Genomic DNA, 15371 nt, shown 5'->3' on the forward strand with positions numbered 1-15371 from the left:
GATTAAGATACTGTTATAAACAACAATACCATTATTTTATGTTTGAAATGTCTAAGACCAACTCATATTCACTATTTAAACCTTCATTAGTACGTGTAGTTTGTATATACAAGTTTATATAACAAGTAATAAGTTAAAAAAAATGTATCTCGATTTAGATGTGAGTCACACAAACGGGCATTATTGTAAAGAATTGCCAACAGATCAATTATTGTGAAATCAGAAACTAATATATTAATATTTTAATAAAAAGTACTATAAATTACCGACAATAAATAAGTCAATATGTTATTGTTATCTACAATTGTTCATGTTATACAGCACTTGTCGATGTACATTTATTATTCGACGTCAACGATGAGCTACATTACATTACGAATAAACGAATTGAGCTCAAATTATGTATTGTGCATAATTGGAAAGTTGAATTAATTGCCACACTGTCTAATCTATCCGCTATGTCCAGCTAGGGATCATCCCATTGAGATAGAGGTGTTGCCTGACTGTGGGATGGCTGACTGATGGGACTCGAATGTCTTATAAACATCGCCACCATATGCAATGCAAATCGGACAGTAGTTATGCAAATGTGTCCTTCCGTAGTGAAACCAGCTGCTGAAATCCATATTTGTCAATTCACTGCAGACACAATGAATACTACTCTGCTGCTTTTGTATTGTGAAAATAGGCCAACCTTCAACGCCACCGATGTTTTGTAGTCCATATTGCGTGAGTTTCATTATTTGGTAGCTTTCTGTCAAGTGGTTCGAGAGTTGTATTATGACTGCATTACAAAGGATTTCTCGGTGAGTCGCTCACGTTCCCTGGAAATGTGTTTAGTGTTATTGCGTATAATAAACACGTGACCAGATATAAATAAACCTGATCATATGAGTTAGTGTAGTGCAGGAAGTATAAACGTCAAGAGACAGGAAAACGTATAAAGGGCAATATAAAATAAATATCGGGTGATGTGGCAAATAAGCAATATGCATTAAGAGATTTAAACCTTGTTTAAATTGTTATGAGTGACGTTGTATATTTGTGTGGTTCACAAGGGGTCCAGTTTGGGTGGACGGCGTCATGCTTGATTGGGTGAAGCAAGCTGCCTGACGGGGAGAAGCGTGCTTGTGGGGTGATTGGAGTTTGAGTTGGCTTGGTAACCTTTTGTTGTGTGCTGAAGTAGATAGCTTACTTGGAAATTTGTTTACTATATGAGGGCAAGTTATCGAACAGAAAGGGGAAAGGAAAAAGAAGTGGAGAGGGAGAAATATGGTTTAACTGAACGAGTGCAGTACAGCCTAGCGTTATGTCCGGGGACTGAGTTAGAAGGTCATGTCGACGCTTTAAAGGAGGAAACTGTTGTTACCCAGTTATCCTGTGAACTGTGATATATAAGTTTGGAACAATGTGGAATGGACTGCATTGGCAATGTGATGTCAAGAAATCTGAGGTGACTTACTTATATTGCACATTTGCCATATTGCTTTGCCTAAATAGATGTGTATGAGTGCCTTGCCCAGCAACTGAGAATTGTTTTATAATTATCTTTGTTTTAATTATTAAATCTAGCTTTAAAGTTCAGAGATTGTTGTGTGATTTTCGTAATTGTTATTTGTGGTATTAGCGGGAACCCCTGCCGTTCATACCACACGTAACAAAATTCAAACATGCCAAAAAGCCCAAACGACAGAAAATATGAAATACTTGACACATTTGATATGATGTATGTTTGGGTTATGTTTGTGTCTTTATTTGTTATTCAACTCCGAAGTGAGAACGATTCCAGTACATGATAGCATGATGTCAAAACCCGAGTCAAGACAAACCAGCGATACGATGAGCAACGACAAATGCCACCAGGGCACGATGACACGGTATCAACCAAATCACCGCGTCTGACCCCCCGATCCATTGCGTTCCTCTCCACAGCTGCCATGGTCCTATTCTCTTGCGATTAAGTAATCTACTTTGAGTTTGGTTCGAAATAACGCATAAAAACATTACATGTTGGTTGGTTGGTTGGTTTATTGTTTAACGCCGCACTCAGCAATATTCCAGCTATATGACGGCGGTCTGTCAATAATCGAGTATGGACCAGACAATCCAGTGATTAACATTATGAACATCGATCCACGCAATTGGGATCGATGACATGCATCAACCAAGTCAGCGAGCCTGACCACCCGATCCCGTTAGTCGCCTCTTACGTTGAGCATATTAGCTAAAACCCATGACCTTTTACGGCAAGCATGGGTTGCTGAAGACCTACTCTACCCCGGATCTTCACGGGTCACATTACATGTACAAAGCTATTTATGCCAACTAAAACGATCTGATTGTACGTCTTTAAATTACCGATTCACATAAATGTGTGTAGCCCGAAAAAATCTCGAAATAGGAATGCTAAAGTTCCGTAATTGTATGAGAAGAATGGCAATAACTTACATATATTGAACAATTGCATACACATCCTCCATCAGACTGTGCACACGTTATATACATCAGTGCACCATGATAACGTAACATGTCTCTTCGTTTAAGCATTACATGTCAGTGATGTCCACTCAAAGTGACTGACCCATGTTGTCAGGCTACATCCACCATATGAAGGCATTACGCCCAGGTAAAAGGACATGTTCACCTCTCTGTTTAGGCGATACTTTGCTGGAAACGAATCGACATCACTAAAAGGCACTTTATGGAACTTATTTCACACAAAACACATTTTGTTTGTATGCATATAATATATTGACAAAGTAGACAACCATACCTTTCCATGAATAGGTACATGTACGCTTAATTAGATACTTTGAGCATATAAAGGACTTATATTATAATATAACATTTAATAGAATTAACACAAATACGACATTAAACATGCAGCATGTCATATTGCTCAAGCACAGGTCTACAGAAATAAGAATTTACTCCAAAGGTGAGAGGCTAAATCGAATAACGTCCCAATACAATGACTGGTTCTTGATGCATAAACTATTATTGGCACTGTGACAAAAATACACTTTTAATGAAGCAAATATATAGGAAAGTTTGCCCGAGGAACTATGCAGGAAAACCCGCTAGGCAATACCTTGATGGTTTCCTTACGTTGCGCAAATGAATCTAAATGTCGCTGTACGTGCTCACTATGATGTCATGTCGCTGTTTAACATGGATACCCCACTCAGACACTATATACCCCGAGCCGATCAGTCCTCGTGTTCTCCCCTTAATGCAAAGCCCAATGCACGGAAACCAAAATGTATTATCATTAAACACTTTTTGGTATGACACAGTCGATCGAACCAACGACTCTCCGGGCAAACGCCATCTCCACTGGACCAAGAAAAGAGGAAAAAAGATGAATGAAATATATAAACAATGCATTAGAAGGTGAAAGTGGCAATTTATATACAGATCGGAAGCCTTAAGAGTAATGGATCTGATCTGATGTATAAAATATATATTCAAATATATAAAAATATATATTTGGACAAAATCAAAATTCTAAAAGATTTCACGCCAAAGGAAGTGCTTCACTGATATCACATCGCTAAATTACATCACGGCAGTTCAGCAATCATCCATCTAAACTACACCAGCGGTCGACAATATTCAACCAGCCATATCACAGCAGTCAGCAATAATCAAGCCATATCACAGCAGTCAGCAATAATCAAGCCATAACACAACAGTCAGCACTAATCCAGATATATCACAGCAGACAGCAATAACCCAGCTAAAGCACAGCAGTAAGCAATGATCCAACTGTTTCACAACAGTTAGCACTAACCCATATTTATCACGGCATTCAGTAATAAGGCAACTAGATCAAAATGATCATACATATCGTCTTTCGCTTAGTAGTCAGCAATAATCCAGCTTTATCACAATACTCAGAAATAATCCAGCTATATAACAGCAGTCAGAAATGATAAATCCAGACCACACCAGACACCAACGATTCACCTTATCAATGGAGTTAGGAAAACTCTAGCCATATCACAGTTTGCAGTAATAATCCACCATAACCACAGCAATCTGCAATAAGACACCTATATATCACAGCAGTCAGCAATATTCAACCTATATCACAGCAGTCAGCAATATTCCACCTATATCACAGCAGTAAGCAATATTCCACCCATATCACAGCAGTCTGCAATAAGCCATCACTATACGAGCAGTCACTGGATTTAACTCCTTGGACCTGATTTGTGAATATGATTCTTGGAATTATGAATGTGTTAAAACTGTCATGTCATATGCACGAAAACTGGATATAAAGCAATTTAAGAAACCCTTGTGTACCCATTCAATCTTCTGCAAGTCAACTCTACACTTGGAAGTCAACATATGATCGCTACACTTCTCAATTCAAATTACACCAGTTCCCATGTTATTCCAGATGAAATTTGTAGAAAACGCGTCAAACTAATTTACATTCTAAAACAATTCTAGTTATAATCAGTATGTTGATTCTATGTAGATATATGCACACGTATCCCATTGCTTCCCCCTCAGAGTCTCACTGTATCGTGATTTGTGATATAGTGTTTTTCAAACACTCAAAACAAAATGTTGTCATTCGATGAAAAACATATAAGGTACCAATATTTTGTGTATCAGGTTTTGATGAATCTATTTTGAACCAAGTGGGAAAGCATTGTGTGAGTTTACTTGGACTGTAGTAGATTGTACTTATATTGTTCTGATTAGAGACATGTTTGAAAGAGGTGGGTGCACTTGCACACAGCGACATCAATGTTGTGACGACTACAAGGCTTCTGTTACTTATGTTAAAGCATACAATCGTCGTACTGCTGGGACATTTTTGTGCAAGATAGCCAAGAATATACCTGATTTGTGAATATGATTCTTACTCCAGCCTAAGTGTCCAATTCCAGTATGATAGAGTATATTCTGCTATTTTCAACGCCACACTCAGCAATATTACAAATACATATATGCTCGTTGTCTGAACGTATTATCGATACAGAAATTCAATCATAACCATTGCCTAATTTTAATTGTGGAAGAAGGTATCTTTTATAAAAAAAGTGTTATTTAGCAATGGATGTTTTATTCAGCAACAACTTCACCGACCCTTGACCGGAGAAACGAGTGATTTATGTAATAAGTAATGATCGAAACTGTGAGAGTACGCATACATTCAATCAACTAAGTCACCGTACATGACCACCTGATCCTTTACATCTTTTCGTACAGGTAACACATCAACACATTTTTACATGGACTGTTGTTTCACCTTGCAACATTCCATTTTACCAGGGTGGACTGTAATCACATATTGGACAAGGAGAATGTTGACACATAAGGCAACATAAGGAAGTGGTTGTTATTACCACTTTGACGATATCCGTTTTGTCTGTGAGCATAGTATGATGCGATCAAAACAGGCAACTGATTTCGATGGATCGCCTGGATTTGTGTTGTGTATGGTTTCAGTCACCGGTTTGCCTGGTCTAGACTCGATCTTTACACGCCAAGATCGAAAGGTTGATGTCTAGTTGGTTGAAGCGTTAAACATCAACTAATTTTACCTCTTTCTGTAATCAGGTAAATGAATAGTTGTTTCAGTTAACCGAGATGTGTGGATAACGTTCTTACTCTATTAATCCGGGTGTGCCCGCGTAAAATGTCCCTGTGATGGCTCTGCCTGGAAGCGTGTATATATACTCTCTAAAAGACAGGGGGAATTCGAAACAGATAACAGATGATTACAGAAATACAGAGAGGTTTAGAGTGTTACGGAAAAAAGAAAGGATTACATGTAATATGTCTCACTTACTCACTCATTCTACGTTTGCTCGTAAGAGGAAATTATGGGTTAAGTTCACATTTTAGTTGTACATAATTTGTATATTTGTTTTCTTTTGATAGAATGATAATAATCTAATTCAATAAAGTTGAAGGTAATCCGTCCCTATTGGGGGTGCTCCATTCATCAGTGTGACTCATATGTGTCAATGCATATTCTGTCACATGACATCCAGTCAGGTGCACGTTTCGTTTAACACGCTGTTCATATGGTCTTTAGCGCGTAACTCCATTACATTCTGATACACAAAGCCACCAGTGTGTTCGGATGTCTTTATAATATCTCCTGTGAAGTGGTCTGTAATAATTTATGCATTGAAGATTTGAGTGACCCAATCGCCTTCAGATAACATTTGGTTCAAGGACGTAGTGAATGGAAAGCTGTGTACCTTCAACATGAATGCATATTTATTTGCGCTGAGTAGAATTCTATAGAGGGTTAGATTCAGTGCGCGCCAGACGATGTGAAATGTGTAGGCGCGGGTCCGATAACCAGTATTATCATTATGTACCCTCACTACTACTACTACTACTACTACTACTACTACTACTTCTACTACTACTACTACTACCATTAATTCTTCTACCATTGCAGCTGCTGCTGCTACTACTACTACTAGAACGTCTACCACTTCTACAATTATTACTACTACCACCACTACTGACAACATTACTACTACTACAACAACGACTACTATTAATAGCACATCCAAGTCCACATTACTAGTACTACTACTACAACAACTACTACTACTACTACTACTACTACTACTACGACTACTATTGACAGGAGAATATATATATATATATATATATATATAAACAAACTTCTGAGTCATTAGTCATAAGCGTAAATTTCTTTTGGATGTGGAAAGGACTCTGTCGCAGTTAAGAGGAACAAATCATGTACTGCAGAAATACATTTGTCTTTATCTGGATTCAACTGTTATATTTTTTATGAGGCGGCCAGTGGATCGAATCACCAACCCACCGCTGTCCTTTCGGACTCTCCATCCACCAGACCAAGTAGGTGGTCATCCAAAAATTGACACTGACGGATGTGTGTACCAGGTGGGAACGAGCATCGCTATCGGTAGATTAGTTGTAACTGTGAGCTTGGAGTGAAATATACAAGCAATGCACTGTTTCAGGTACAAGTTGCCTAAAAACCAGAAGCTAATCAACACGAGACACATCATCAAAATGTAAAAAGGTTCAGACATAATAAAACGCAATCTGGTATCCTTCATACCCGTAATATAGGTGGCGAATATCAAAATATAACACACGAATATAGACAAACGTTAAAATCTCACAACTCTTTCAAACCCCATAATATCTACGTATCATAAAACTGCATTGTACCATAATCTGTATGAACCGCCACACTATTTTGTCAAACAGAAGCCGAGGAAGAAGCAGCTTTCGACTTTACTCTCAAACCAAAGGAAAGAAAACGGAAATTACCACAATGACACAATAGAGGAGACTTAAACCCTATTTACCTGGAGCCAGGCAGTCCGTTAACTCACCCTTTCCAGACGAATAAACCAGGAAACACCATATATTCAAATCGTCATTGCACTGTTCCTACATTTATATGTGCTATTTTAAAACTCAATCTTGGACCGAATATCAGATATTTTGATTTCAAGGCAAACAGTAAATACATGACAAATGATTATTTAATAATGTGTCAAAAATGGCGATATTTACTATGTTCCTAATTTTCCTTTGATTAAAATGACAGTTGATGATATCACAGAACATGATATTTCCGGCGAAATTAAAATCCTTCAAGTGCATTTGTATGTGTTATGTAATTGTAATGTTATTTGACTTCAAACTGAGGGCAGAAGAGGAGGGACGAGAATGTGGCATCCAGGGGGTTAATGCGAATATGTAAAAAGGTGTTTTAATGAACCTTGAGTGGAAAAGTAATGTTGATTTATTGTCCTTTATTGCCGATCCACAAATGTTCAACTCGGGTTTTCCAACATGAAAAGTAATTCCGATCTATAAGTCATGTAAACGTTCAAATGTGAAGTTTAAACTTTGTAAACGTCACTTTTTTAAGTTTGTTGATAGATGAACGGGTCATGTGAGCAGGGACTAAACAGATCACATTACTGGAAATCACCCCTTAAACGTCCAAGTAAGATATAAATATATATAAGAAATAAACGACGATTTGGAGTTATTTATGGTACAATAAAACAGTGCAGGAAGAATAAACCATGAGGTGCGCAGTGTTTTATGAGTCATTTTTTTCTTATGTTTCGTAAGGATGTCAATAAACTGTACAAGCTTTTACAAATTAACCCGTATCTAAATAATTATGACTTCCCGAACACAATCCGGCCTCGGCAATGACGTTCACTTTCATTGTTTGTACAGGTGGGATTATGTTCGGCATTTTATAAATTTTCGTCCATTATCTGCATCTGTTTCCCATTTTTCACAACACCGATTGTCATATCACTCCAACTTTTGTGTGCGATCGTTCGGCTTTGCGTTCATGTTAGCAACTATTATTTTATGAGACACGGGGTGATTCATTTATACTTCCCCATTTTGAGGAAGAATACAGTTTCCCGCAAATATAAACTCTGAATCCACGACTGCTGGTCACACGCTTAGCCCCATCAGTTAGCTGAACACCTCAACATTGAAAATGTCCCTCTCTAATAATCAGTAAGTAGGTTTAATGTACACACATTTACAGTGTCATGACCTTGTTTTAATTGTCATTCATATCAGTATACATTCTTTTACATTTTCAGACACTTCAAGACTTCTGTGTCGATGCTGTGTTTGGCGTTCATTGTACTAATCATACGAGGTAAGTTCTTAAAATCTTCCTTGTTTTAATAACTTTCTCTGCTATAGAAGATAAGTGTATAAGTAATGCATTAGTTTGTCTGGCTTTTCTTCCAACACAGACTTATAAATTGAAATAAGAGTAAGGATAGGGTATATTTGATGAACAATTTCTTTATTACAACTTCTCATTTACAAAGTTTTCATCCATGTATCCTATCCTTACTTAGTACCCCAACTTCTAAATGCCTCTCAAAGAAGTTGAAATAAGAGGTCGTCATGCTCCACTGATCTTAGCGACTCACCTGCTAATCACGATCGATCGAGCGGTCGGTCGCTCGGCTTCAGTTCTTCGACTCTCTGGTCATAAGGCCAGCTCAAGAGAATATATGGTCAGTAAATGTCATTATGTAGCATTTTAATCTTATGTTCTTTCCATGTGTTTATTTGATATATGGTATCTCCTATGTATGTGCAAGCATATTCACCTGTTGAAAATGTTTTGTGATTAGTAAATTCGATTTTCATGTAGTGGAGGGATAATCATACATATCTGAGAGAATGTATGGATGGCAATCCCTTTATTATGAGGAACACAATGTTTCGAATTATATGTTTACTTCTTCACCAGGTGAAATGGTGATACACTGAGCATGATCTCCAAAAAGTGATGTTTCTCAAAAAAAGAATTTGACCTCCATACATTATTTTCCTTATGTGTATCGCTTCTAAATGTCATTCAAAGACTTTTGATGAGGAACATACTTCTCGGGATAGATTACGCATCAGTTAAAATATTGTCAATATGTAGCTACTTTTTCAGTCTATGGGTGCAACAAGAGAAGGAGCCCTTTCCTGTCACTGACCAGGTCAAAGGCTTATAAGTAAGCCCAACAGGGGGAGTTCTTGAAAACTTCAAATATCATCTGAAAGCCAAGCAGAATGTCCTGCCCATTTTGCATCAAAAGTCGCAGTTAGAAGTGTTACGGGGCACTTCTTAAGAAGAATCTTCCGGCTCTGTACTGTTTCTTGTTAATTTCACAGTGTCCATATAATAGACTGTTCCATGCATTTGTAATGAAGTGAATAAAAGGTCAACGCAGCAATCATTCTTCACCACTTCAGCTGATATGTTATCAAACCCAGATGCTTTACTGATTTTCGACCGGGAAACTGCCTTTACTACTTCAGCCCGTGTAAGCGCCGGGTCCCCATGCTGCGTATATTTATTTAACTTATTATCGTAGCGATAGTAGCACCGAATACAGTTAATCGTAGTTCTGTTTCCATCTAGCTAGTACATAATTTACATACTTGGGTATATTCTTCAAAACGGGTATTTAAGTTCCATGTCTTAATTAAAAACAAGCTTGGTTTACGTAATTAAAATCTCCTATGGATTTGTTAATTTTTTCGCATAGTCTACAATGATGTAAGTAAAATCTTTTCCACATTCGAACCACCTGTTTAACATACGAATGTTGGTATGAACAAGGAAATATATCAATAAATATCCACGAGTGTTTACTGATATATCACGGATATCTCGGTTTGGTATTGAATCAACTCCATATGCAAAATCATCGTGATCACGGATTCTGGCGTTAAAATCTCTACAAACGAGTACGATACACTGACATTGGTAATTATAGAATATTTAAGTGATTCAGTTGCTGTTGGAGATGAGTTTCATTGTTCCTATGTATGTGAAGGTTTTCTCATACAGCGATGTGAACTCTTAAATAAACAGTATCTTGAGTTTCCAAACTTTCCAAGTTAAGAAACATATGATCACTGACAATGTAAGAGAAAAAAAAGGCCTATCTGAATGCCTTAACAATGTGTCATAGGGTTGTTAATATGTATAACTATAAACGTATCCTATTCTCATGATTCGTGTTAAATGCTGTCATTTTAATTTGTACATGTAATAAATTGCATATAATTGTATTTCATGTACCCCCATGGATGGTTTTCCGAGAATCAATGGGTTTGAGTAAACGAACTAACATATTCTTTTATTGTTTATATTTCAGTGGTCTTTTTATTTTTCACAGTTGTAAGGTTGATTCGTATCTGTCGAAGCTCTTAAGCTATATATCTAGCCCAAAGGCGTTAGAAATAACGGGCTTCGATTGTAATAAATGCATGGTTAAGGATAACAAATAGCAAACTCACATTTATCAAAATAATTTTGTAGATATAACGAAATCTAATAAGAATGTAGAAATGAGCATTACAAAACAGGTCAATGCAAATCAAACATTCCAAAGTTGATCATGTCAGGCCCTTCTTGATGTTATACTGAACACCATACTGATTCTATATTTTCAGCAACGCCATGTTGTGATGGTCAGAACTGCCGAGAATGTGACAATGACGGAGACGGCTCAACACAGTGTGAACGTGGATACTTTGGCAAGAAATGCACGTCAAAGTGCAACATCAGATGCCAGTACCAGTCGTGTGAACTCACGACGAGAGGCATCGAGACTTGCACGGAGGGATGTGTTCCAGGATTCCAGGGTACAAGCTGCAACATACCATGTGACAACCCTGGGACACAGTGTACAGAGTGTGAAGGTGGATGTGATGGCGGGTACTGCATGCTGAATTCATCCTGCATTTCTGGATGTGTTGGCTCTTACTCTGGCCTTGACTGTAAGAACTGCTCTGAGAGATGTAAATCCTGTAATAGGTCTTCAGGGATATGTGACGATTGCCACGCCCCATACAGGGGTCTGAACTGTGAGATGTCATGTGAGAACTGTGCAGGATCTTGTGAATCTGGATGTGAAGGAGGCTGTCAACCAGGCTTCTATGGTCATTGGTGTGATAAGGTGTGCAGTGTAAACTGCCGTCCTGGTCCCAACGAAATCTTGGAATGTGACAGAAACACCTCCATCAATTGCACCAAATGCAATAAAACCACAGGAGATTGTGTCGTCGGTTGTAATGCCGGATGGTATGGTAAAAACTGTTCATCTCGATGTAACCCAAAGTGTTCATATGTGGCCTGCACTGAGTCAGGAGCGTGTGTTGATGGTTGTGCACCAGGGTATGCTGGGACTAACTGCTCATGCTATGAGAACTGCTTCGATCATGTTTGTCACTCGGAGAACGGAACCTGTGCGAAAGGATGTGACAATGGTTATTATGGTGCGTTTTGTAACAACACCTGTGAGATATGCGTTGATGGTGTTTGTGACCGGAAGTTTGGATTCTGCAACAAAGGATGTAATATTACTCACCAGACTTGCAAATCTACATGTCGACATGATTGTCCCATAGAGACATGCCTTGAAGACAGAACGTGTTCTGGTAAACATGAACAAACAATTCTTACTTATCGTCAATACAAGATTTGTCTTTACTGCCATTTACTTTTATTGTATTCATTCACGGAAGGTGACAAGTGTTCCTCAAACTACAAAAGCTTAGATTTACATATATTTTACTTGAACTTTTGTTTAGTCGTAGCTTTACATATACAGCCCCGTGTTTTGATCTGCGATGAGCTGGCAGGTAGCTGCATAATACAACGACTGTAGAGATAAACTATCTTAACAATAAACAAAATTAAGCTTTTGATAAACATTACAATATTAATCACATGTTTACCCCAATCTCATAAAAATCACATGCAAGTTCTCGCTGAGGACATCCCGTTACGGGTCACGTCAGAAGACCTTTCGCCAACTTTGACCGACCAATGAAATATCTAACAGGAAGTCGGCATTAGCCACTAAGAAAGCAGCTTTTCTTGGGGTTTACGGCACTAGTTTCAAACAAGCGACTTCCATTCCAGATTATTTTTTTTATAGTATTTTGAATCATTCATTTATTCAGCCCGTCACCATAGTTTTGTGTTTAGCTTTAAAGGTTGCATCATTTGAAAACATATTCACAATATGTAACAATATGAATATTTATTTTTTATAACAACGATTTTGTATCGTTATCTATCGTGTAGTTCGAGCACGAACGCAGATACTCGTTAATCCATAACTTTCTGCAACCAACCATGTCGGATTAACGGGACTTGGCTGTAGTTCCAAATTGAGATTGTTGTTCCCTTTGCCCTGACTATAAATAAAAAGATATTCCTCACATGTACTATTAATCATTATATTTTATAAAATCATATCAATATAATAACTGTGTTAACAACACACTGGCCTGCTCAACCCTGACGACAGGAATATTTCCCATGTAGGAATCGAAACAGTTCTATCAATGGAACATGGGGGCATCGTTAACTGCAGTTTTGTTATTTTTATCAATTTTTAAAACCCATTTTGTACCCGCACCAATATATGGGGTATAGAAGGTATTTAATGATGTTAGAGATTATTATCATAAGCAGTGTATTTGAAAACCACCGTTAACATAGATTCATAACATAAATCATGTTTGTGTGATTATAATTCCATTGATGACAAATATCCTTCATATTATAATTAGTATCGGCTGTGTCTTCATGATAACTAGACTCTGTGCAGTTCAACATTAGCATGTTTTGGAGAAAGAGATTAGGGTAATATGTGTTTATGAATCACTATCAAACAGAGATGATACCAGGTATTGGCACCCGTGACAAACACATGCAAATGAAAGTCAAATATTCGCCAAAAACATTTTATTATTTGAACATGATCCAATCTATTATTTCGGGACATACAGATACGGATAGTATACACATATGATAAATATCTTCGGTCATTGACTTCATCATATTTATATCATCTCTCGAACTTTCATCCTGTTTACACATTTTAGCCATGGTTTTGTATTTAATCAGTTACAAAAATTCAAAGCTGTAGGTTTTAGAGCTATTAATAAAGTGTTTCCAAATAAACTGTTAAGTGCTAGTTTTATGGTGTTAAGTAGAAATTTATCATCCGGAACTGTTTTTACCCAGCCCCCCCCCCCCCCCCCCCCCCCTCCCCCCGACTTGAACGTCCTGATATTAATTGTTAACATTAACATCATTGTTTTCTTCAGAGCGTACTCCTGGTGACACTTTCATTATCGGAACATCAACAGCGTGTGTGCTTTGCCTTGCTGGCATCATAGTAGCAATACGCATTGCATACGGACGTCATTGCGCCAAAAGGTTAAACTTAAAGTGTATTTTTGTAACACAAGGACCAGTAGAAATTTAGAATGCTTTCTGTTACATTTGACTGCAGTTAGTTTACCTATGTTTATAGTTACCTTAACTGATAAATCTCCTTTATGAACTACATAGCAAGATGCTCCGCACTGTTACCGTGTGGGAGTATTGAATACTGCATAATTATGTATTTACCTTCAGTTAAGACCATGGATGTGTACCCATGTCCCATTACACAATGTAAATAAATGATGATTTTGATTTTGTTGTAGGGAAGAAACTGATGGCGAAGAAGTAGAATGCCCAGTAGAACAACTAGAAGCACGTGACTACGAACTTATTGATATTGATTCCGATAGATATGAAACAGGCCCAGTGATAGTTTTTCTTTAGTGGAGGCTCACTTCACACAAAACCTTGACATCGTGATTTTGTCACAAATACTTTAATACTGAATATACAAACTGCCTTGTGGGATAATGATTATTATGGTGAGACATGGTGGATCCCACTCGGAGTTGGAAGTGCCTGTCTGTTAAAAACTGTCATATGCAATGAGGTAAACGACCTCTCAAGCCAAAATAATGTAAACCCTTTAAATGCCATGCTTCGAGGTAGTATCATAAGCTTTCTCAAGATCGAAAGATATTCACAGTACGCGATTTGTTTGTGGCAATAGCATTTTTTTTACAAAGGCTTCTAATCGTACAAAATGATTAATGGTACTTCTATTTTTACGGAAACCACATTGAATATTTGATATAAGATTATTAATTTCCAAATCAGAAAATAATCTCGAAGTCACCTCGAAGGTCAATAACTCATGACATGTGAATTGTTCCCTTCAGAAAGCTTGGTCAGTATAGTATGTAGACTTTATATGTATGACAAAAGTTTGCAGCAAGTGATGTTCTAACATTTAGGGGTGACATTTGAGGTCAATGTCACTAAATGTGAAGTAGACATTCATAAAAGCATGTGGACACAATAAATTGGGCATACACGATTCGAATTTGATGAAACTTAACATACTTATCTCTACAATTGGGCCTTAAGGTGATCAATTCTCGAAGGCATGCGACATTGGTGTTTTTACACGTGTATGCCCTTTGGTTCAAGAGGTAATCACGTTATGTGATGTAGGTAGGATATTTATGACCTTTGCTGCAGGGAAGTTTTCAATCCTGTGTTGGTTTCGGTTTCTATAGTTGTGTGTGCCCCATATACCCAGTTAGGTTTGTTTTAGTGATTTTGTACTGCTTTGCTTTATTTTACGTGTATTGCTGCCCCTTGAGAAACGGGTTTTCCGTTAACTTTTCCGTTGGTTGAATCCAAGCCAGCTGTACATGCTGTTTCAATGTTTTGTGTGCATTGTTTTCTAAACTGTTGGCTGCAGTGGAAATACACAAGGGCAACTGCTTTTGAGTGTGATCTGTTTCGCGGATGGCCACAACACTACGTTGAAAAAGGCAACATGTAAAATTTGTAAAGGTTTCAGAGTAGACATATGGATGACATTCCGAAATATTTATCATGAGAGATCAAAATGCATTTTCCTATTTTGACCGTGTTTGTTCAGGTGACCCCTGGACTT

At 37.6% G+C, this 15371-nt stretch overlaps 1 protein-coding gene across 2 annotated transcripts; it reads left to right on the forward strand.

Annotated features, from left to right (window-relative positions):
• The first annotated feature begins 1025 nt into the window (after positions 1–1025).
• On the forward strand, positions 1026–14829 carry LOC124145093 (multiple epidermal growth factor-like domains protein 6). 2 transcript variants are annotated; one of them, XM_048391305.1, is made up of 5 exons: positions 1026–1453; positions 8625–8683; positions 10996–11982; positions 13666–13777; positions 14050–14829. In XM_048391305.1, the coding sequence occupies exons 1-5, from the start codon at positions 1416–1418 to the stop codon at positions 14168–14170; spliced, it is 1317 nt and encodes a 438-aa protein (XP_048247262.1). In that variant the 5' UTR covers positions 1026–1415; the 3' UTR covers positions 14171–14829. The 2 variants fall into 2 exon arrangements, with proteins under 2 accessions (XP_048247262.1, XP_048247263.1); XM_048391306.1 differs by lacking the exon at positions 1026–1453 and adding an exon at positions 8456–8535.
• The last annotated feature ends 542 nt before the right edge of the window (positions 14830–15371 follow it).

Source organism: Haliotis rufescens, unplaced genomic scaffold (assembly GCF_023055435.1).
Source record: "Haliotis rufescens isolate VD_foot unplaced genomic scaffold, xgHalRufe1.0.p SCAF_9, whole genome shotgun sequence".
Lineage (NCBI taxonomy): Eukaryota > Metazoa > Mollusca > Gastropoda > Lepetellida > Haliotidae > Haliotis > Haliotis rufescens.